The sequence below is a fragment of the Nesoenas mayeri genome (assembly GCF_963082525.1).
Source record: "Nesoenas mayeri genome assembly, chromosome: 7".
NCBI classification, from domain to species: Eukaryota; Metazoa; Chordata; class Aves; order Columbiformes; family Columbidae; genus Nesoenas; species Nesoenas mayeri.
Genome location: NC_137551.1, coordinates 28,640,027 through 28,662,757, shown reverse-complemented (window position 1 = coordinate 28,662,757; position 22,731 = coordinate 28,640,027). Strand labels below are relative to the sequence as shown.

The 22,731-nt window shown below is 40.1% G+C and overlaps 1 protein-coding gene across 1 annotated transcript in view; it reads left to right on the top strand.

Annotated features, from left to right (window-relative positions):
• SORCS1 (sortilin related VPS10 domain containing receptor 1) overlaps positions 1-22,731 on the top strand; it is a gene marked incomplete at its 3' end in the record, with an annotated part of 285,174 nt that overhangs the window by 85,921 nt on the left and 176,522 nt on the right. Inside the window, exon 2 of the mRNA XM_080347835.1 lies at positions 1,799-1,866. Coding sequence (XP_080203961.1) covers positions 1,799-1,866 — 68 coding nt within the window. The remainder of the gene's footprint in view (positions 1-1,798; positions 1,867-22,731) is intronic.

Here is a 22,731-nt window from a genome sequence, read left to right as displayed (position 1 = left end):
TGTGAGTGAGCTGCTGTGGAAAGCAGGATCTGGGGATGGACTGGGAGGTCATGCAAGAGCTCAGGCCTTGGCTGAGCCTGGCTCTAGGGGGATGGCTTGCCCTGGTAAAGAACTGTTTTTTCAGGTATCTCTCCTGTCTCTATCATCAGCTGCACATGACTTGTGTTAGTGCAAATTGCAAACACTTTGGGCAGTCTCTCTCTATGCTATGAGGGATTTAACAGTTGTGCTGCAGAAACAGATGCCTGTCAAGTGTGTGTGCCCTGTCCCCTGTACCTTATTCTGCTGTGTTAACTAGGTGCTCACTTGTGCCCTCAGCTCCAGCACCACTGTGCTTTCCCTGCTCTGTCTCACATGCTGAACGTATTGGAAAGACACAGTTCATGGTGTGGCTGGTCTGGGGCTACTGGTGTGTAAGAGATATTATAGGATGGCTTTTCCCTTTGGAAGTGGCAGTGGTGAGGTCTGTTCCTCTTCCCCAGTGCAAGCAGCCACATGGCTATTCCTCTCTTGTACTGGTGTCAGCTTGCACAGAGCTTATAGGGGCTGAATTTGCTCCAGTACTTTGCTTCTCTGCCAAATTGGTTGAAGTTGGCAATGTTATCAAGGGAACAGGGGGATATGTATTAGTGAGTCTCATTTCTTAAGAACCCAGGCTGAAAATAATAATGTAGAGGTATATAGATCAGGGGTTTTGTCAGATAAGAGGTGTTGTGCCTCTTTAATTTACTGCAGTTTTAATGGGATAGAGAGGAGGATAAGATATACAGTGACTTGGCAGGGTGAAATGCAAAATAAATTAGTAGCAGTAGTAATGATCTGGCAGTTTATGTCCCAAATATAGGTCTTGTTAAAGGAGCCCGTCATCTTGAATGTCAGTATTTTTTTGTATATATTAACAAAAGAGCAGACTGAAATGCTTTGCTGGAAATTCTTTTTGCTAAAATTGCTTTCCTCCCCATGGTAAGATAATTTTATTCTATAAGTGTCTGTTTTGGCAGGAGGGAAAAGATGTTTATCAAGAGAGCTAATGAACCTCCTACACCTGGAAACACTTCCATTCTGGCTAAATCTCAATCTTATCACTGAAGTCATAGAAGTGTTGGTTGTTAGAGACGTTTTGGAGGTCTCTAGTTCAACCTCTTACTCAAAGCAGGGTTACCACTGGGCTATAGATCAGGTCAGCTATGACTTTGTATAGCCAGGCCTCTAAAATCTCCAAGAATGGATGCTTCATAGATGTTCTGAATAGCCTGTTCCAGTGTTGAACTACTTTCCTTATGGGGATTTTTTTCCTGATGTGCAGTCTGAGTCTCCCAGGCTAAGACTGGTGATCATATGTTTGTGTTATCTCATTTGCTACAACCAAAAAGAGTTTGACTGGAGACAGGCTGGTGGGTTATCTGTGGACCACAGCTGTGGAAAAGATGAGCAACTTCAGTGCTTGTGAAACAGAGCAGAAAGTAATCACTATTTCTGTTGCATAGAGCAGATCTCATCTGGTATCCTGAAATATTGTCTAGCATGTCAGCTCCTACCCACTGAACTCTGCCTCCCAAGGTTAAGGCAAGAACCTGTTAGCAATATCATGCAGAGGAGCTGAGCAAGAAAAAGTCTGATTAGCTCAACATACATCTCTGCAAATACTTCCCATGTCAGTTTAGGCAAATGCTTTTAGCAATTCATTCAATTATGTTAAGCACCCATTAAAGGAATTCTAAGCCCTCCCTGGGGTCATTTAAGTTCTGTAAGATTGTAATTGTTTGAGACTAACCATGATTTCTTCTTTTACCTTCAGGTGATTCTAATTCTGACAAAGCTGTATGACTACAACCTGGGAAGCATCACAGAGAGCTCTCTTTGGAGGTATGGAGATAAATTGAGTTAATAATCACCACCTTACTTAAATAGAAAGAGCCTGATACAATTATTTTATTGAATTTAATTGGATTTTTTTAAATGTACTGGAAGGTTTATAGCTGAACCCTCTCGATTCTATTATTTCATGCTCAAGGACGAAGAGACTGAAGTCTGATTGTCTTGTTGCAGCTAGATAACATATTTAATGAACCTGCTATCATATGATTTCCCCTTTCCCATCTTATTCAGAATCAAATAAACCAAATGGCTTATTTTTAGGAGAAGTTAATAGCCTTAAGTCCTTGTTTGTAATGAAGGATCTTATGGCTGTCTGCTGCCCAAATGATCCTTATGAAAAATCAGTGCTACTAAGACTGGTGGAATACCTGTGAGCAAGTATTCCATGTCTGTTTATCCAGAACTGATAGTATTAGCACAAGATAATTATTACCACTGGTGTGATGTTTACTACTGGACTGATTTATGGGGAATGCCTTGATACTTTCGTGATTTCAAAGCGTATCATGCACTCTGTGAAACAAAAGAAAGAGAGTTGGACCATGTCCTGTTTCTTAAGGCTATTATTTGGATTCACTGAGAGCAGATGGTGCCTGTTTTTCTCTCTCTTTCATGACCTGTAATTGATGAGAGGTTTTCTTGTGGTTCCATCTGTCAACCATTGGTGGGAAGTCTAGGGGATTTGTATGCAGGTAATTGATGGAGGTGGACAGGCTACCATCTTGATACAAGAAAACTTTGGGTATTTGAAACTAAAACTTCTTGTTAGAATGAACTTGTTTTGATGAGCTTGTTGAAGAAAGGTTTTTCATTTCCAAGGAAGAATTTTGGGTCAGAAGTGGAACAAATGACCTTTCTGTTCAAGGTACTGAGCAAGGTTTTACGAGAATGACAGAGGAGGGATTTGACATGGAGTGTATTCTGAACTCAGGTTAGTGCTCTACTTGCTGGCCTGAAGAAATAAAACAAACAAAATACTTCAAAAAAAAACATATGAAACAAAAAGCTAAAGGAAATCAAAGTTTCTAGGATTTGTTCTGAACAGCAACAGGAACACATTACTGGTTTGTGGGGTTGGATAAATGGTTTCTCATCCTGCAGATCTTTCCATATCATATATGTTGCTGCTATGTTTTGAGATCAAAACTGATCGCATTTTCTCTACTCCCTTTGTCTTTATGATGGTGTACACACCATAGTAAAGGACCTTTCAGGACTATGGCTTTGGTAATGTTTTTCTGAAAGGGTTTTGGGGTAGATTGTTTCCCAATGGTTTTGAGAAAGGATATTCATAAATATGACATATTTTTATTTCTTCTTACTGTCCTCAATCATTTCAGCCTGAAAAATATTAATCTGTTTCATCAGTCATTGAGGAAGGTGTGGTGTTTCAACATGTGTAGACATCTCTTTCCCCATTGATGACAGTGTTGAAGAATTAATTTACTCATGTGATGCAATGCAGGATTGTGTTGAGGCATTGGTTTAGGACTGAAAATAGGACAGACACATGACAGTGGAAAACACACTTCTTATGAAAGTGTATGAATGTGGGCTCAAAATTGTGCTGATGACCTTATGCTGTTGCCTTTTTCAGAATTGTTTTTATTGTGGGACATGCCCCAATGGCATAAATTTTATCCTGATTCTAAGAAAAGGGACTGTGGGGATGTCATTGGAAGATGTACCAGAAGCTGGGGCTTGGGCAGTGTAGCAGTCTTAGAGTCAGTGATGGAAACACAGTTGTCTGGGCTTCAGACAGCCCTAATGTCAGAATGTAATTAACAATAAAGTAATAGCCTGGTTGTTTCCTCTAGTTTAGTACAGTATTACAAAAAAAAAAAAAAAAAAAATAAAGCAGTCTATGAAAGAATATATGAACAGGTTTGTCATATCTGACGCTTCCTCCTAGTGTTCTCCTAGGATTTGTTCTTAGGTTTTGGGGTCCTCCTTCAACTTTCAGTTTAAGGTCTATCAAGATCTGAATATCTTTTGGAGTTTATTATATACCAGGGGACTAATATCACAGGTGCTCACTTTCTTAATGTCTCTTGGAGTGTGTTAAATTTTTTGATACCTGTGGCATCTTAGAGTTAGGAATTCCACAGATTATGTGAGGAACCACTTGTCTTGCTTTGGACTTATCAGCTTCAGGTTCACTTGGCACATGTCACTTGTGAGGACTTGCTTACAGTTCCATGACCAACCATCCAGAATCCCTGGACAAATACTTTGGACTGGGAAATATTGAAGGAGAAACAGGATAGCTAAAATCAACCCACTTATCTTTGTAGTGCTCCATTATTCTTGATTGGCTCTTCAGTGCTTGTGACTGCTCTGAAAGTTGCCAGTGAACTTCATTGTTGTTCCTTGGTCCTGTTGCCTTACCCATGCCTAAGGTGGTTATGTTGTTCTCTCTCTTGAGTCTGTCTCTGGTGTTAGATCCCTGCTCACCATGCATGCATGCATGCCTTCAGGTCACTAATAAATATCTTTGTGAAGATCCCAGGACAGATTCTCTGTTCTTAGTGTAAACGGAAAAAAATTACAAGATGGGTGTATCTTATTATTCAATGCATCTGACAGAGGTTATTAGCTGTTGCTCCTCTTGGTTGCTTAAGTGACATGTTAATTTAAATCTCCCTGCTTGTTTATGTCGAGGGTTAAGATTGCGGGGTGACAATAAAACCCTGGCAGATGTATTGTTAACCCCCTCTTCCCCCCCCACTCCCCCCTTTTGCCCCTCCCTCTCCCCCCTTCCACTCAGGACAGGTGATCGGGAGAGAAAAAGAAGGACAGAGAGAAGAGAGTTAAAAAAATTAAAGATGTTTTACTAATGCTACTAATAAGAATAGAGAAAATAATACAAAATATACAAAACCAATCTTGAAAGTCTCAGCAACTGCAGAGCCAGCACCCAAAGTCCTGGATTAGACTCCACAGCCAACCAGAGCTGGATTCAGTCTGTCACTAGGCCTCAGTTCACAGGGACGACTAGCAAGGTCCTCTCCTAATGTCGGCCATAGGGAAAAGGGAAAAGAAGGGCCGAGATCCTTGTGATCTCCCATTTTATATGAAGTATTCACGTGAATGGAATGTTATACACAGTTGGTCAGTTGTTCCTCGTCGCCCCTCTCGCGAGATGTCCATCCATGCTTATCAATAAGTTTGCATTCCATTGCTAGGTTTTACCAAAACATGTGTCTGGTTCTCCAGGAAAATGCAGTTAATATGAAGGCTTTAGCTGACAGGCAAAATTCACTGAAAGAGAAACTTGTTTTTAACAAAACCAGGACAGTTTAATAAATATAGAAGAAAAAACAAACAAACAAACAAAAAACCACCATAGAAGTGAGAGGAGAAGATGAATGTATCTTACACTTTATTTCATTCCTCTAGTTTTGATGCTGGGGAATGGAAGAAAGCATGATCTCATGTCTGGTTTGATTTCTGATGTCAAGAGTTCTGTTCCTTAGGGACAGAGGAGAAAGGTAGTTCTGCAGGTACCTGCAACTGAAGAGGAATCTCTGCCTTGAATACATGACAAAGAAATACCACTCTCTCCTCTTGTGCAGAGTGCCTTCTCAAAAGGTTGATGAATGATGAGGGGCTGTTTAGAAGCATGTCACAGAAACTAGTCCTTTATGCTATAGCTAGTTATAAGCATATCTGTCATTCGAAGATGTAGTTGGATGATTTAAGCAGTCTTGTGACAGATGGGACTGTAACCATCTATAACACAACTGTGCCATTGCCTACAAGATATGAATCTATCTTTTTTATAAACATGCCACTGCCTTGTAGGATGGCATTTCCTTGTAATTTTTCAGCCAGTTTAACTACAGCAGGCCACAGCACTAATGGATGGAGATCACCCTTCTAAAACTACCGATGAATTAAGACGCCACTGGCAATGGACATGAGGGGATGAAATACAGTAAGAGAAAAGAGAGAGAGAGAAAATCTGTACAATTTCCTAGAGTGCTAAGGCTCTATGCTCACCAAGCTTGGGATGGTAAGTGAGCTGCTGCTTCTGTATGTGGGAAATGAGATTTTTGCATCAGGCTGTGCCTGACGTTAATTATGCAGTTATTCTCTCAGCAGACTTTTTCCACAGTTTTAGTTGTGGGCTTTTTATTTACTTCTTGCTATTCTTTTTTATTGAAGAGGTAGAAAATGGAGGAGAAAAGATTACCTGTCACTGAGCAATTAACTGAGTGTATTGGATTTATTTCTCTTCTTCTCCTAGAGATATCTCAGATCACGAAGAGGATTAAGCTGTGAGAGTTAGGAGAAGATGTTTTTTACTACTGGAGTAAGATAAGCTTATGTTTCCAATAAATAAAAATGTCAGAATAGTGACTATGTTATCCAGGAGCTGCAGACAGCTGTGGGGAGCACTAATCTTTTTTCTGTTTGTGTAAATATGATGCTCTGGAAAGATGTGTGTGCAGGATGCTTTCCCTTAGGGCAGTGAGATGCTGATAAGCAAGGATGACTGCCACTCACTTCTTTGCCTTCTTATAACTCTGTATTTCATCATGAATGAGTAATTTCTTGGAACTAGCTGTAAAAATAGCAGTAATTAAACACTGCTTTTCATCCTGAAAGATGTAGATTTTGCTTGGTTTGAGAGCATTTGTATTCTAAATCACGATCTGTTGCTCTATTAGTTCTAGAAGTTGTTGATACTAGTCCTACACTCCAGCACTGTGCCTGAACTTTGAGCTCCCTGGTTCAGGAGTGCTTAACCCTCCAGCCTGTCCTTCACTGCTCCTGGGAAATAGGCAACAATACTGAGAGGTGGGCATGCCCCTCAGTATTGGAATAAACTTCATTTATCCTGTGGGACAGTTTGATGAAATAAATAGTTCACTGTCCTTACCTTGTTCTTATCCTCTTCTGCTCTCAGCCACTGCTGGAGACAAGATTTTGGGCTAATATAGACCAAGGTACTTGGTATTCTACAAAGATTTAAGTACCATTGCTTTATGTCTGTATGTTGGGTAGTCCCATAATCTCCATTACACGTGGGAGTGTTTGGGTTAAAACACTTATTTGTTGGAGACGGCTTTACATTAGTTTGTCAGCTACTGAAAAGGAGCAAAGGCCAACAGGAATGTGTGTTGGTTGTGTTTTTTTTGTTTTTTTTTTTTTATCTTGCAGCTGTTTTAGGGCTAGAAGCCTCAGGGAGACAGATGTGGATTGAGGATCAAATCTGAATACAACCTTGCAATATTAGCCAGATGATCTCTGTTAGGCATCTTTCTCCCTTGAACCCTGTTGTTTAAAAAGACTTGGCTGTGAGTTGACCTATGTGGTTATAAATACTGTGGATGCTTTGAAGCCTCACATACTAATGTTTCTGCATGCAATTTTCTGGCTCCTTGCTATGTAAGAATGCTATCTACAGATAGGAGCTATAACCACCCATGTCATCTTCAGTATTTTTTATGTGATTGTGAAGATTTTCTTTTCTAGACTAGAGATTTTTACAACAGGAGACTTTGAAGACTCAGTATTTGCTTACTTCTTTTGGGGGAAATTTCTAGAATATGTCTGGTGTTGTATTCATAATTTTCTTGCACACTTTATGCTGGTTCCTTACTTCTATTTTGCAGATGGGCTGTTTTTAACTCACATTTATTTTCTACCTGCTGAGCCACATTAATAAGGTCATAACTTGTGGCTTAGTGACACAGTGTGCTCTGCAACAGCAGATTAGGGCCTTTTAGCTGAAGCAGTTAGAAGAAACAAATCCATATGAGAGAGAAACTGACAAAATGAAGGGAGGGAGAGTCACATTAAGCATGTTTTAACCAGCAGTTTCATGGGAAAGGGGAACTTGAAACGGACTATTTGAAATGCATTTACCTATAAATATGGTGCTTTGGTTGCTCAATGTAAGTCACTTTTCTTGATTATGAGAGCTCGATAAATGCTGCTACATTATCTGCCATGAGCATTTAGTGAAACTGTAATAATGTGGTTTTTTATTTTAATTTTTTTATATTTTTGTTCCCACAAAAATATGAAGCCCTGGCTGCTCAGTGTGTAGATGCTGGAGGGCATCTGGGGGGAATGAAGAATGGGTTTGCACACTCAGCTATTCACAAAGGAAGCAGTATCTTTTTGTGATTTGATTGCAGCAGAATACCTTGCCCTGGAAGGAAGCTTAGAACATGAATTTTGTGTGCTGACTGAATCTGAGGCCGAGTACAGTCTTTTCTTGTGTGATGGGACACTGTTCAGCCATTAGGACCCCTAGGGACCTAGCAGTTTCTATACCTATCAATTTTTTTACATGAGGGAGCTTATTTTACCCTGGTGACTAACAGTAATAGTAATTTCTAGCACAGTCAATTCTTCTAGTTGGTTGCCAAAGTTTCCTAGGGTGTTTTTGCCTGCTATCAAAAAGGGTTCCAATAACACCAGAGGAATGGGGTGGGGTGGGGAACCAGTCAAACAAAAATCTTATTTAATTTTACCACATTCTTACCTTCCCTGAAGAATGAGGGCCAGTATAACCCTTGCATTTTGCAGTGTAACATTTGTCTTTGTTAAATCAGTTTCCAGTAAGTTCTGCCTTGGCATGCCTTGAAGAACCATATCCTGATATTCTGAAGGATCAGATTTGGTTGAGGATTTAGTGATGTGCTCCTCATTGCCTGGTCTGCATGGATAAAACATTCAACACTAATGAAGACATAAATTTATTAAGCATATTAAAACTGTGTTCCCTCTTGCAGCCAGTCATGAAATGTAGGACTGTTATCAAGTAAATAAAAAAGAACCCCAATACATTTTCTGCATTAAAAAACCATGTAAATCAAGATAATAAATATTAATACTGACATATATTATCAATATATTGTAAATACCAGATGCACGATGTTCCTGCCACTTTATAGACATGGAGTGTTTAAATGTGGTTTTTATTCTTGTTCTGCAAATTAGAAGATGGACTTGCACATCTGTTTCCTAGACTGTACGTATTTTTACAAATTATTTTGGAGAAACATAGCAGAGCTATCTCTGGTTCTGGTCCATGGGGTTTCTCCGTCTGTGTGGCTGTGTAATAATTGCAGACAAGCTGGACTGGAGCTAATATGTAAGAGGAAAGACAACCAACACAGTAGTGACCAGTTCATAAACAGAAAGTAAAACACCCTTTATGTTCTGATATCTCAATCTCTTTCAGATCTGTGCAGTCACTCTTCCTTTTGCAAAGCTGGGTAAAATCGTACATATCTTTTCAGAGAGATATGTATTCACAAAGAAGAATAATATATATATAATAATATATAATATATAATCACAAAGAATGAATGAATGTGTTTGAGGCTGAGCTTGGGTAAAAAAACTACTCTATCTGAGTGAGTTATTCTAGCTTGACATCTGAACTCCAAAGGTCCCAAAGAAGGATAAAAGGAAGCTGTAGGCAGGTTTGAGCTCCCATTATGCTTTACCAACAAGTCACTGCATTCTTACTGATAGTTTGGGTATGTTTATTTCTGTCCTTGCTTATAGGAAGCAACATGTTGGTTTTGGGTAGTTGTGGAATGAGAACCAGAGCTGTGAGCCCCAGCCTTCTTGCACACAGCTTTGGGAAAGCTGCTTCATCGTTGCATGTGTGGATAACAGGGTTATGTTCCTTGTCTGCAGTAATGAGCTGGGAGGTTTGGATGAAACCGGCTAATTAAAAACAGTCCTGAAAGAGTCTGAGTGGAAACACAGCTGCATAAACTTACAATCTCTGTCCATGGTTGAAGACTAACACATCTGACCTATGCTTTACCAAGACAAAGTTATGGTCTATTCTCATCCAGTTGCTAACAGGACATTGCGAAACTCTTGGATTATCTTTGTAGGCAGGGTGAATTGTCATCTTTGGGTCAGTTTATGGCATCTTGAGTTTGGATTTTGCCTGAACAGAGATTGATGCTTGCAAAAGGGTAAGAAAAGAGATTCAAAACCATTCCTCTAAAATAATCAGTTCTCTTTCCAAGGAAGGAAAAATCAATGCAGAAGGTGTTTTATGACCATGGACTGTGTGGCATTGATTCTCCCATCTGGTAGTTCTTCCCAGCACTAGAGGTAGCAACAAAGCAAAATCTTTGTGAACCTCACTTGTAACAGCTGTTTCTTTATAAAGATATGAAACAACTTTTATTCTAATTGTGTTTGTACCTTCTCAGCTTCCCTGTTCTTGTGTTTTCTGGGAGTTGAGAAAGGTAGAACTGCAGCCTTTTTTTCTTCTTGCTATTATACATGGTAGCACTGCCTAAGTGGAAGCAGCACCCTTCCATGTTTTTTGCACAGTTCTTCCTCAAAATCAGTTTTCCCTGCTAGAGTCTTCAAGAGGTACTCTGCTTTTTTTCCTATCCTGCCTCCAGCAATGCCAAATAAATGACGGCTGTTATCAATGTTAAACTCTCAAACAGAAACCTACTACCTTTGGGATTTTTTTTTTCTTGCCCTGCTATAGAAATGAGCTTATTCCCTGACGTTCTGATGACCTGCCATATTAACATTAATACCTAGTTAAAAATGTACGTTTTATGTATTAGGCTATTAAATTATTGGCCAGTAACCACATCTGTGGTTTGCAAGACTCTGACCTTGTTTTTCTGTGAGCAGTGTGCACTGACTACAGGCATTGTGAAAATATAATTTCTTTTTGCTTCCCTGCCAATGCTCGAGTGAGGATGTGCTCTCTTGTTATGAGGCAGCGTAACATTTAGAGGCTAGTCACGATGAAGGTAGTAAGAAAGAAACTTAAAGACCTCAGTAAATTTCCCTTCTAAGTGTTCCCTTTTCAAAGGTAAATGGTCTTATTCTTTGTAATCTCTCTTTGTGTGTTAACAGCTTTCACAATGCTAACTCTTTTGTAAGAAAAGCACATTACAATGCCAGTCTGCTTTATCTCTGGTAAAGGAGCCAAGAGAAGAAGAAGCCAATATATGTTTTATTTTTTCTTTAAAGTCTACCACCTACTCAGCACGCACGTACTGTAAATTAAAGACGTGAATGTTACTCAAAGAAACAAGTGTGATGTCACAAGTGTTTTAATAGCCTTTGATTTATTTCCCTAAGTGTTTTATTAAGATGATGCACAACAGTGTTTGGAAGCCAAATGCAGTCTTAGGAGAGACTTGGAGGAGTTATTTTCAGTCTCCTGACTTTTCTTCCTCAACACAGTAATTTGTTTGATTGAGGAAGAAGGGCCCTGGATTCAGAACAGGGATTCTGCTTCTTATTTAGTGTTTCTTTGTGAGTTAATCAGCCCAGTTTGTGATCTGAGTGAGCAGGAGTATGAATGAACTTACTGTGATATAAAAGAGCTGCATGGTTCAGAGAACAGGATACTGGCTGAGTTTGGGAGATTAGTGTTCTGTCACTGTATGGGCTTGTGGCTATTAGATGGTGACATATTTGGTTAGGCATAATCAAGAATCAGCAAATTCAAGTGTATCAAAAGTGAGCTGCAAGGGATCCTCTTTTGGCAAGATATTTATAATGACATTCTGCAAGGTTAGTTCTAGATGCAGTGATATAGGCCATTTTTGCCATTAGTCTGGTAATAAATCTGTTATAACTTCCAGGTTTTAAGACAAGTGGCATAGTGAATCATAAAGAAACCTGAGATAGTCACAGTGAGCAAATGGATTACTTACTAAGCTGAGCTCACTTGAAGAATGTTTTTTAGTCCAACAAAACATAAGAGTAAGACAAGAGCTGAAGGGTTGTACTTACAGTACTATGTACTCTCTCCTTACAGCGTTGTGAAGAGCTGCAATCAGCCAGTACATAGCAACTGTAATAGGCAGAGAACTGAACACCATGTCCCATTATGAAGGGGCCAAAATGGACTGCTTTGATCAATGGCTATGTAAGCTAAGGAGCCAAGAGCTGAATTTGTAAAGTAATTAAGACTAAGAAACGTTTATTTTTAAGACAATGATTTGGCATGAAAAACTTTGTGACAATGTGCAAAACCCTGCGCCTAGGATGGAACTTCTGTGCAGAACTGAAAGACAAAAGGGAAGTGCAACGATGCATTGCACAGTTTAGGATGTCTGTATGCTCCAGAAACAAGTTAAATATGCCTATGGAGTATGGCATCTGTGGTCCAGAAAGTCACAGTATCCCAGTTATTGGAGGCTGGGAGAGTATTTAGAGAAAATACAAATTCATACTTCCTGAGGTCTTACACAGATAACTGTTATTAACCACTGTTAGAGGCAGGGCACTGAGCTAAACAAACTTCTGGTCTGACACAAGATGCACACCCTGATGATGTGGTAGCACAGAACTCTGTATAGGTAAATGTACACAATACAAGTGTCGCTATTGTGATGTAGTTGCATCTCATATCTAAATTTCCTCATTTTCTTTTTGCTAAGATAATAATTTTAGGTTAATTCATGCCAAATTACCTAATTCAGCACAAGGCTAACTTAGTGAAATGTTGATTTGAATTAAAGAATAGACATAAAATTAAACAGATCTGAAACACCTCCCTAAGGTCATGCACATAGCAAACACTAGAAACTGCAAGTGAACCAAGTTTGGTGTCTGTTTATAAGAATAGCGAGTTGGGAGGTGAAACAAATGAAAGAATAGTGGAATGAGTAGTGAATAAGGCAGGCAAAAGGTTGCTCAGGCCAGGTAAAAAAAGAGACAAGTACAGAAGAAAGGTGGGGGAGGAAATCTAGTTTTTTGAAGCAAAGAAGATTAGACATGGTTAAGTTTAGAGGGGTTGCATGAGGAGTCAGCTCTTTTGCTTGTAGAAACTTATATTAATTCACTGACCTGAGTCAAACTGCACCACTTTCCACTAGCTGTTGATCTGCTCCAGAAATGACTTCTGGCCACTAATATAAAAGCAGCATCACCTTCTTGTTAGGCCTTTCTTCTTACTATTGATACTATTATGATAGCTGCTATTACTGCTTAGCTTTTTAGCATTATGAAAATGCAAAGTAAACAGAAAAGGTGGTTGAAAATACAGTAAGTGTAGCTATAAAGTTGATTCAATCTATGTCCCATTAGAAAATAATGGTCAGCATTGTAATAAGTATAAATTCGTTGTCCAGCCACTCTGTTAACATAATTAAAAAGGTGTTAGGTTTGGCATTTGGCTTGTCTTACATTCAGTAGTTGCTCTTTATTGTTTCAGAAGAAACCTGCTGAGTCAATTGGTTTAGAAAGAAAATGGAATAAACCTCTCAGAGTAAACAAGGCTTGTTAATTTGCAGAATTTCTATTCAAATTGCTTGAAAAAAACCCCTTGTATAGAGATTTAATAGCCTGGTTTTATGTGTGTGGATTATCTTTGATATACAGTAACTCCTGGAATGTTGTTTAGTGCTGTGAAAAAACAAACAAACAGTTGGGGGAGGCTGGTAATGGAGGTTTTTGTTAGTTTGATATGGAAGAAAAGGTAAGATCTAGAATTATTCATGAAATAGATTCCAGTGACAGAGGAGCTCCACGTTGCAACTTTCTTCCAAACCAAATCTGAAATCCAAGTGTCTCCCTTAGCTGAGGGAGGGTCTGAGGCTATTTATTCCTATTATAATAGGAATAAATATTCCTGTTATAATTCTAGCCTTTTTAAAAATTATAAATAATCTTATCAAGTCTGTAAGAGCTGATCATTGAAGGAGGTGTGTCATACTTACTTGATGTAGCATTCCACCTAATACAGACTACTGGCTCCAGCAGAAGAGTTTTAATAGAAGTGTTTATTAGCCTTTGGTGGGTGTGTTTTTGTGTGAATTATTTTTCCTTCATTTGAACCAATGTAAACTTTTAGTGCCCAGAACGGTGGGCAGCTGAAAGGCACCAGATGGTGGTTTGGCTATGTCAACTGCAGTGAGAGCTGAATTAATGCTTGAGTAAGATGTTTTCTGTGCCTTCAGCCACCCAGTTTCTTTTCCCACGTTTCTTTATATACGTGAAGTCTTGCTGTGTAAGGAAAGCAAATTCACCAGACTGTGTTTTATTATAAAATAAACTTGCCACTCCCTATATTAGACTGAGTGCCCTATGGAAATGAAAAAAAAAGTAAACGATACAAAATTGCACTTGTGTGTAGCCTTTAGGGCAAGAAGCTCCATATGGCAGATGGAGTACAGTCTGTCTTTTGAGTTTTATTGATTGCTCTTTAAGCATTGCCTTATTCTTTTAACGAAGGGAGAAGGCAAAAGGGATGCCTTTGGAAAGCTCCATTAAGCAGTAAGGAAAAATTCTAGTTCTTTAGTAAACTCGTGCTGCATAGTTTTGTACTATGCTGCTTACTAGAAAATTAAAGTATGGAACAGTAAAGTGTGTGGTGGTCCTGGATGATATCTGGTTCTGTAGTGCTGCCAGGCTGGCCATATTGTTCCTACAACCTCAGAAATATTTTTCTCTTCAGAGAGGTGTCAATGACCTTAACTCTGAAGACCCAGCTACTTGGGACATGTGACTCAGTACCTTGGTGACTGCTATTTCATTAGTATGCCTGGACCTACAATAGGGACCTTATTGGCTTGTTAATTAGTTTAATTTTCTGGATGAACCAAGTGATGACTGTTCTGCTGCCTTCTGCTTGAATATGATGTAGAGAATTGAATCTACATCCTCCTCTGTTTGATAGATCAGCTTCCCATGAGAAAAATCCACCCACCCCACCCCCCAGATACCTGCAGAAGTCTTGGTCAGAAAGGAAAAAGCAGGAGGAGTTAAAATTCTAGAAAGCTGTATGCTCCCTGTTCTGAGAAAGAAATCTGAAAGGCAGCCTTAACTTCTGCAAAGCTTTGACATTCACCATCTGATAGGATGAGTCAGCCTCTACTGGCTGCAAAATATCTATTCACTGATGGAGAGGTAAGTTGGGGAAAAGGAGAATTATTGCCGGTGTTACTTTCAGTGGATCCAGGTAACATCATACATGGAATGATGCCAACACTCACTGTGTCTACCCATCCTTATGCAGGAACTCCCTCTCACCGCTTAAAGATTGAACATTGATACCTTTGATATCTGCATTAGTAACTTTAAGGACGTAATCTTGATGGAAGGATTTCATTACTTCAGAAAACACAAAAGATGTCATAGCTCAGTTTGGCACATAGGGACAGTATACATAGGATGTGTAATATAAATCTGGCTGCATAATTCCATTCATTTTGGCACCTGTTTTATTTCACATAGGAACCAATGTCTTCCAGCTGCACTTAATGAGCTCTAATCCATCCAGGAAGGGGGGAGAGGATGCTGAGTGAATCAGCAACATCTAAGCTACCTTAGAGCCTTAATTTACATGTGTATTTGGCCTGTGCTTTGACAGTCATCGCATACATGCCTTAACAACAACCCACTGGGCATTGTCATCCTGACAGAATGTTAGTTTTTGTGCTTTATTTTCCCCCCACACCATCCATAAGTATGGAAAATTCTTATAAACTGGATTAGTATTTGTAAAATTGGATGCTCCTTCCTGTTTGTTTGCACACTTGCCAGTAATGTACCTCCTATGAAAGCAGCCCTTGCACTAGGACTGTTGCAGCTGAGTATCCAGCAAGTCAGGTGAGCCTGATGCAGTGGGGAAGAAAGAGTTGCTGGCACATCAGGCAATGACTGACAGCTTGCTGCCCTACTTCTTGGAGGAGTTCACACCATCTGCTGTTTGCATCTGATACCTAGGAGAGACCTGAAGTATGTGAATAGGGGCTACAGTTAATAACAGAGATTAGTGAACCCAGAGGGCTTTATGGAGAATCAAACTCAGTTGCTCAGTTGCCTCAATAGTGTGAATAGGCTTATTGTCCAAGGGATTGGAGATGCTAAGGCAGAAGTAAGGTCTAAGGAAGAATTTGAGGCTAAAGGGCTTTTTTCCTTCTTCTTCTTCTTTTTTTTTCTTTTTTTTTTTTTTTTTTTGATATATCGGATGAACAACTGCTGTGCTGTGTCACAAAAATTAAATGCATGCAGCTGGGTAAGTTTGATCAATGGCCAGCTAGGGCTGTTGACCTTGCTGATGTGTTACCAGGATCACTGTGACATCTCCGGGAGACAAAAAGGAAAAAAAAAAAACTCATCAGACATCCCACAGTAACTGTTAGACTCTTCTGATCAAGCCTGGCTCCTGCTCTTCAGCAGGGCACCATGGCCAGTCTCTTGCGCTGGTGTAGTGGGTGCAGGTGGTTGCCCTGATATTTTTTGTCACCAACTGTGCCTAGTATGTGGCTGTAACATTGCTGTACAGCTGTGGCACAGACCTGCGGAAGATGAGTCTCATCTGCTCAGATCATGAGCTGGCAATAGTCCTGCTAAAAGGCTGAAGCTTGCTGCTGCTAATTCACTGAGCTCACAGAACAACGCTTCAGAAACTCAGCTATATCTTAAATATTGCTCTGTAATGTCTCAATGCAAAAAGAAGGGGGGGGGGGGGGCGGGGAAGTAAAGATAGGATAAACTGCCAAGATGCCTAGATTCTTTGTGGGAACAGGGTTGGCAGCATAACTCTTCTACTGACAGACTCCTGCAGAAATGAGGTAAGTTACACTCAAAGAGCTGAACTTGCTGTCCTCTGAATTGAGCAGGACTTGTCAGCTTTATGATCTGAGTTATGCCCAGTGATACAGTAAGGAAGATGCACTGTTAGTGTTGCCAGAGTCACCGAGGAGACAAGTAATAATGTCTTCATTTAGCATAAAAAGACTGTTCCATTAGTTGAAATAATAGACTAGGAATGAGTTTGTCCGGAGATAGAGAGCAGAGATCTAGTCCCAGTCCCAAGGCAGGGGTGTATGTAATTTACTCACTGTTTGTGTTCTAGCATTGTCATTTGCTGCACTGTAGGTTGACTTTCTGTGATTAATAATTTATTGTGCTTAGTCACCAGTGCTTTCCTCTAAAGTCGACTCTTTACTACTGAGTTGCCCACCAGCACTGCAGATCAGATAGTCTATTAATTGCCAGAAGAATCACTTATACCTTTATACCCGTCTTCACTGCTAATTTTCTAAAGCAAACTTTATTCTTACCTGCTGATGCTTTTCCTGCTTTTTTGTTTGTTTTGTTTGGTGTTTTGTGAGTTTTTGTTTTATTGTTTGTTTGGTTTTTTTTTCTTTGTCAGCCAAAGACTTGCAGTCCAGTAGGTCCCAAAGGTGTTGTTTCTTCATTCCCTGGTTCATTTTGATATAATTCCCCTGCTGGTACTGATCACTGGGATGAATATAGGTATGCTGATTAGCTCTTGTGACAACCATGTCTAATTAGCTGAGCTGGTATCTCCCTTCCTGAATACCCAAAGGAAGTGTTTTATTTGAAGGTTTTATTTAGATGAGCTGGGAGTTAATCATTATGCACATGTCTAGTTGTTGAAGACAGTTCAGCTTCTGATCTAGCTCAATAGCCTTAACTTACAGAGGCAAAAGTGGCTTTGTATTTCAGGGCTGACAATGCACTTACTAGAGTTTTCCATTTGTCCCTATCTATTTCCTTACAGAATAAGATTCCTTTCCCTGCCCACCTTGCCCTCAGAAAATGTTTGAGCTCCTTCAGGCTGAGACATACAGAAATAACACCAGGCATTTTTCCCTGGCTGTCCTCAGTAAACTCAGTAAAGCAGAACTGAGACCTACAATCCAGAGGAATTTCCCAAAGGATTGTAAATGTCTGGAATATACAAGTGGGAATGTAAGAGTTTTGGTCCCAAAAGTAGAAGTATTTCCACTTCCTGGCCAATAAAAGCTCCCAGCATTGATGGCTACATCTGTCCTGCAGAATTCAATTATCTTCCTGAGTCTTGGCCTAAATACAGTTTGTATTCTTCCATGCTTATCAGCATGGCTGAAGAAACATGGTAACATATGCTCTTTTCTTTTGGTGTATGTAAACCACTGGTGAATACAAAGGTAAGTTTCCTCAAACTGATTTTTGTTTGTTTGTTTAAACAGTAAGACAGTGTTTAAAAAGTATGTTAGAAATCTCAAGGTGATAAAACCATGTGTGGCATACCCAATGGTAAAGTAGTTCAGGGCAGTTTTTTGTAGCAAAGGTTTTTGTATCTGGTGTTGCAATAAGAAATTTTGGATGTGCAATTTGTTTCATCCTCAGGTTCCTTTGACTCTCCCACCATCACTGACCAAGCCATAAAGCCAGTCTTTGGATAGCAGTCCCTTTTTCGGCTGCTTTTTACAGCATTTGGGAATATTTGTCCCCACTTGGATGCCTTTCTTAGGGATTTTCATGGTGGTTTGAACTAGTTTGGATGGTAACACAGTTCTTCTGCAAACACAATTACTCCTTCAACCTCCAGTCAACACCTGTCCTTCACTTGATTTACCTGATTCCGTTAATGTCCCTTAATGATCCTTAAGTGCACTTAAGAGGCAGCTTTTCCTGAGCCATCTTTTCTCCTTGCTTATTTCCTAGTTCTCTTCACCAGCATTCTATAGGTACAAGGGCTTCCTTTTTTGCTGATTTTGTTTGCTGATCCTTGGCAGTGAAGCCAGAAGAGCCAGGTCAGTCTTAGCTGTACTCCACACCTCATTTTTATTATCGGTATCTTGTTCATATTTGAGATTATTCAGGCTATTCCCTTTCCTTCCTTTTTATGGACCAGTAAATCCTTTTTGTTACACTGGAAAAATGAACTTTTTATTTTAATGAACTGCTGCTGGGAGAGTCCTTCCCTTTTTGAACGCAATCACTTCGTCAGCTTCATTAGTCAAATTGCTGGTGAATCTATTACTCTCCCCATAATCATGGGTGTAGTTGCATTATTAAACATCTCTTTCTGTCCTACACACAAGCAGGGTTCAAAGGGCTGATGGAGAGCATTGCCCCACAATAGTAAGTGGTACAGTGGCTCAAAAAGCTCTCTTCAGATTGAGGAGGCTCCTAAATTGAAATTTCGTGCTATTCAAGAATGACTTTATCTCAGTGTTTGCCTTGCTGTAAAGTGATTATTTGATAGAAACTCATTTCAGTATATTGGTGGTTGCTGCAATAACAGCCCCAGCTGTTGTTTTAATGCTTAGGCAGCTACAAAAGTGTCAGTACTTTAGCTGACTATTTTGCTGTATGCTGTCCTTTCCTTCCACAAAAGCCTAGACCTTTCACATCTCAGGTGGGTATCTTTGTAGAGCTAACTAATCTGTTCCTTCTGATGTTCTGCCAGGAAATTCCATTCATGTGCTTTTCTGAAAAGTTTTGCTTTGGCAGGTTGGCATTTTCTAACATGAAAACATGTCTGAAATGTTTCCAAGCGACCCTGCAGATAACTGAACTTAATTTCAGTTTTATCACTGAACTTTCAATGTGTTTGAGGTCGTGTTTTGGTGTGGTTTTGTGTGGAGGTTTTTTGGGTCTTGTTTGTTGGTTTGTTTTTCTTCCAATCACTGCTTCTGGGCAGAAGCACAAGCCCATGAAATAATGAAGGTTGCTCAGAGAGTGACAGTACAGATGCCAAAGATAGTCTTTGAAGTCTCTCTAGGACTCCTGGAGAGCTTGGAAGTTGACAGGGGAAATATACACTGTGGTCAACCTACTTAGCTGGCTGGGAAAAGAGAATTTCTGGTTTATGAGGAATTCTGCACTTCTGAAACTGTAATAAAACACAGCAATGAAAAACACTGTGAAACTTGTCACAAAACAGATGATGTCATTCTGTCAGCCAGCTGGCTAGGAAGGTTGGATATGTCCCTGGAGGATGTTTTGATTCTATCCAGGAGCTGTCACCTGATGTAAAACATCCTGAGGGAAAACTTTATTTCCAATGAAAAAGTCTATTAGGACTCATTACATTCTTGTATGGGTAGGACAGTAAGAGGATGTCTTAGTCTCAGTGACTGTTAACAATGAAAGGCTCAGCAACACTGTGGAAGTGCTCCAGGATCTTGGTACTATGTGTTCTCTAGAGGCTACTAGTTCAAATATTCAAACGCTATAGGTTATTTCCTTATTTTTATTTGTGATTGTACCAGTTGCAGGGTACAGAGAGGGTACAGCAGAGGGGTTGCTTTTCTTCCCTTTTTGGGTTAAACTTGCTTTGGACACCCACAGAATATTTTCCTGCCTCCTAGCAGGATAAGTCTTGCTGCCTCCAAGGAAGTGTGAACACAGGGACTTTTAGCACCACAAGATCCTGCTGAATCCATGGAAGTAGGCATATTCTGAGTCTGCTGAGCAACTTCGGAGCTCAGATGTGTGATTCCCATCAGTTGAGTGTCTATGCACCACTTTTTTGCATAACAGCAGGTTAATCTTGAAGCTCTTGTAAGCAGTTAAACTCAAGACCTGAGTTCTTGGTTCAGCAACCATACACTCGTAACAGGAATACTGGTTTGCGTTCAGGTTTGGTCTTTTTTCAAAAAGTGTGTGTTAGAAGTAGGGAAGGTTCGGAGAAGAGCAGTACGGATGGGCCAAGATATGGGGTGATTTGTGTGGATGGAATGACTGAGCTGATGAGAAGCCTTTGGTCTGGAAACTGATAACTAATGGTGATATGTCAGAGACCTGTAAAACCACAAAAGTCTCAAGGAAGACAGGGATTGCTTGTTCCCTCTCTTTCCTGTTACAGGAATTAGACACTATAAAATAAATGTATCAAAAAGCAAATTCAAGACAGAGGAGGTGTGTTAACTGCTTATGCTACTGTCAATTTCAACTCTCTGTGGTAATGTAAGATTGGAACTGGGAAACTTACTGACCTTGATCCTAAGGTATATGTTACAGAGTTACAAACCTGGGAACCTGTGATTTTATGAAGTGGTCCCCTGACAAAGACTATGTAAAACTCGAGAGATCGTGCTGCTGAGGCTGGCTTCAGCAAGGGTAGAAAATTCTCTCTACATATAGTGGTTTGACTGGAACTCTGGAGAAGAGTCTTGGGAAAAACAAAAGCAAAAAAGTGGATACTGGTTTTCTGTCCCAGTCAGAGAAGAGAAGGCAGTACCTGCCACGTGTGGTCCACTCAGGACTTGTCATAATGCTACTGTGAAGCCTTTTAATAAAGCGAATCACAGAATGACTGGGATTGGAAGGGACCTAAAGATCATATAGTCTAATCCCCCAGGCAGGTTTTGAATGTCTTCTACTATTTTGTGGAAGAGTTGTCTGAGTGACTGGTGTAGGGCACTTGTCTTCCTCAGATGGAAGCAGAACCATCTCCAGCTATAGGGGAACTGGGCTACTGCTGAGGGTGACGCTGAAACAGCATTACAGGTATTGCCTCTCTGCTTACTGTGCCACTGTCCTGGAAAGCTGAACTGCCTCTGGCAGGAACGGAAGCAATAATAAATCCTCGTGGGACACACATACAATAACCCCTTTCTGTAGCACATAAGGTTGTTCCCACTGCGTTCTTGTTGCTGCAGCCATTAGAAATGAAAAGTCTGACTTGTCAGTGTCTTGCCTAGACACTCACAGCTCTGCCTTCGTGGCTTTCTGTGGTGTTGTCTTGCTCCAGCCCCAGTCCTTGAACAGTGGGGCAGGAATATTTGAGTTTTGCCCCACATGTCTGAGCAGCCATTGGGCTGGGTGTGTAGGGAGGAGGCATCAGTGAACTTCCTCCCTTGGGCACCTGACACTTTTCTCTTTTGATTGACATGCCTCTGAAGTGGGCTTGAGGAGTGTTTGCACTTGAAACAAGTGGAGCAAATTCTAATTTGTCTGGAATGGGCCATCCTGTTAAATGTTAAACTGACCTTTTCAAGAGAAATTTACTTGATAGTTCTAAGTGAAGCCCTGCTTTAAGCTAAACCTGTCACTACAACATGATTAAATTCGCTTAAATGTACATCAGTTGCACATATTATTAAAGGAAATTGAAATCAGACTAAATGGTAACCATAAATTCTAAAACGGGGGAAGAGGATGGAGATAGGAAAAAAAAAAACACATGCATGTTGTGAAGGTTAAGGTGTCTTATTCACCCAAAGATTAGATGGGCTGAACAGAGAATTTTATTCTGAAGGAGTAAAATATCACTGACTGCGTTTTTTGTGTTTGTAATGTTCCAATTCTAATTTACTGGAGAAGGGGGATTCAGTGCATTTTTGGCAGGGGGTTGATCTGTGGAGACTTAGAAGAATTGGTCAGAGTTGTCGGGTCTTATTTCACCTGCTACTGGACCTTTATGCAACAAATGGTCAGATTTCTGGCAGCCAGTTTGATAGATGATGGAGGTGTGTGTGTAGATAATGCTGAAAGTGGGTTTTTAGACATACCTGTGACATACCTGCTCCTCAGTTGAACTACACATTTAAAATCTTGCCTCCTTCCCTTCCCCACCATCCAGAACGACAGTTCCAGTGTTTGGCTATTGTGAAGACTGTTCCTTAATGTGCCTGTTCTAATTGTGCCTTAATAAATCAAAACTAAATTGAAGACCTTCCACTTATGGCCATTTATCAGTGACTTTCCATCAAGCAGAAGGAACAGGACTTGGCAAGCATCTCTCATACAGATGTCCAGGGACTTATGAAGGTTCTTTTTGAGGGTGTTATCTTTATGTAGCTGTATGACCTTTGTAATTCAAAGTGTAAATTTGAACCTTTTATAATTAATAACTCTTGTTCTACCAGACTTGGCTTCCACACAGGTGAGATAAGCATGACTTTTTCCAGCTGTTTTGGGACATGGAACGCTTGCATGTGGCACATAAAATACTCCATAAATACAGCCAGATAAGCTCTTTGGGTTAGGAGCTAAGTGGTCTGCGTTGTCTATAGCCTGGAAGTGAAAACTGAGATCTCATCTGTCCAGCATATGATAGTTGTTTTGTTTCCCCCTCTCCCCCCACCCCCCATGCTGCCTCCCCTTCCTATGATAGGAATGTGAGTAGGCACATAT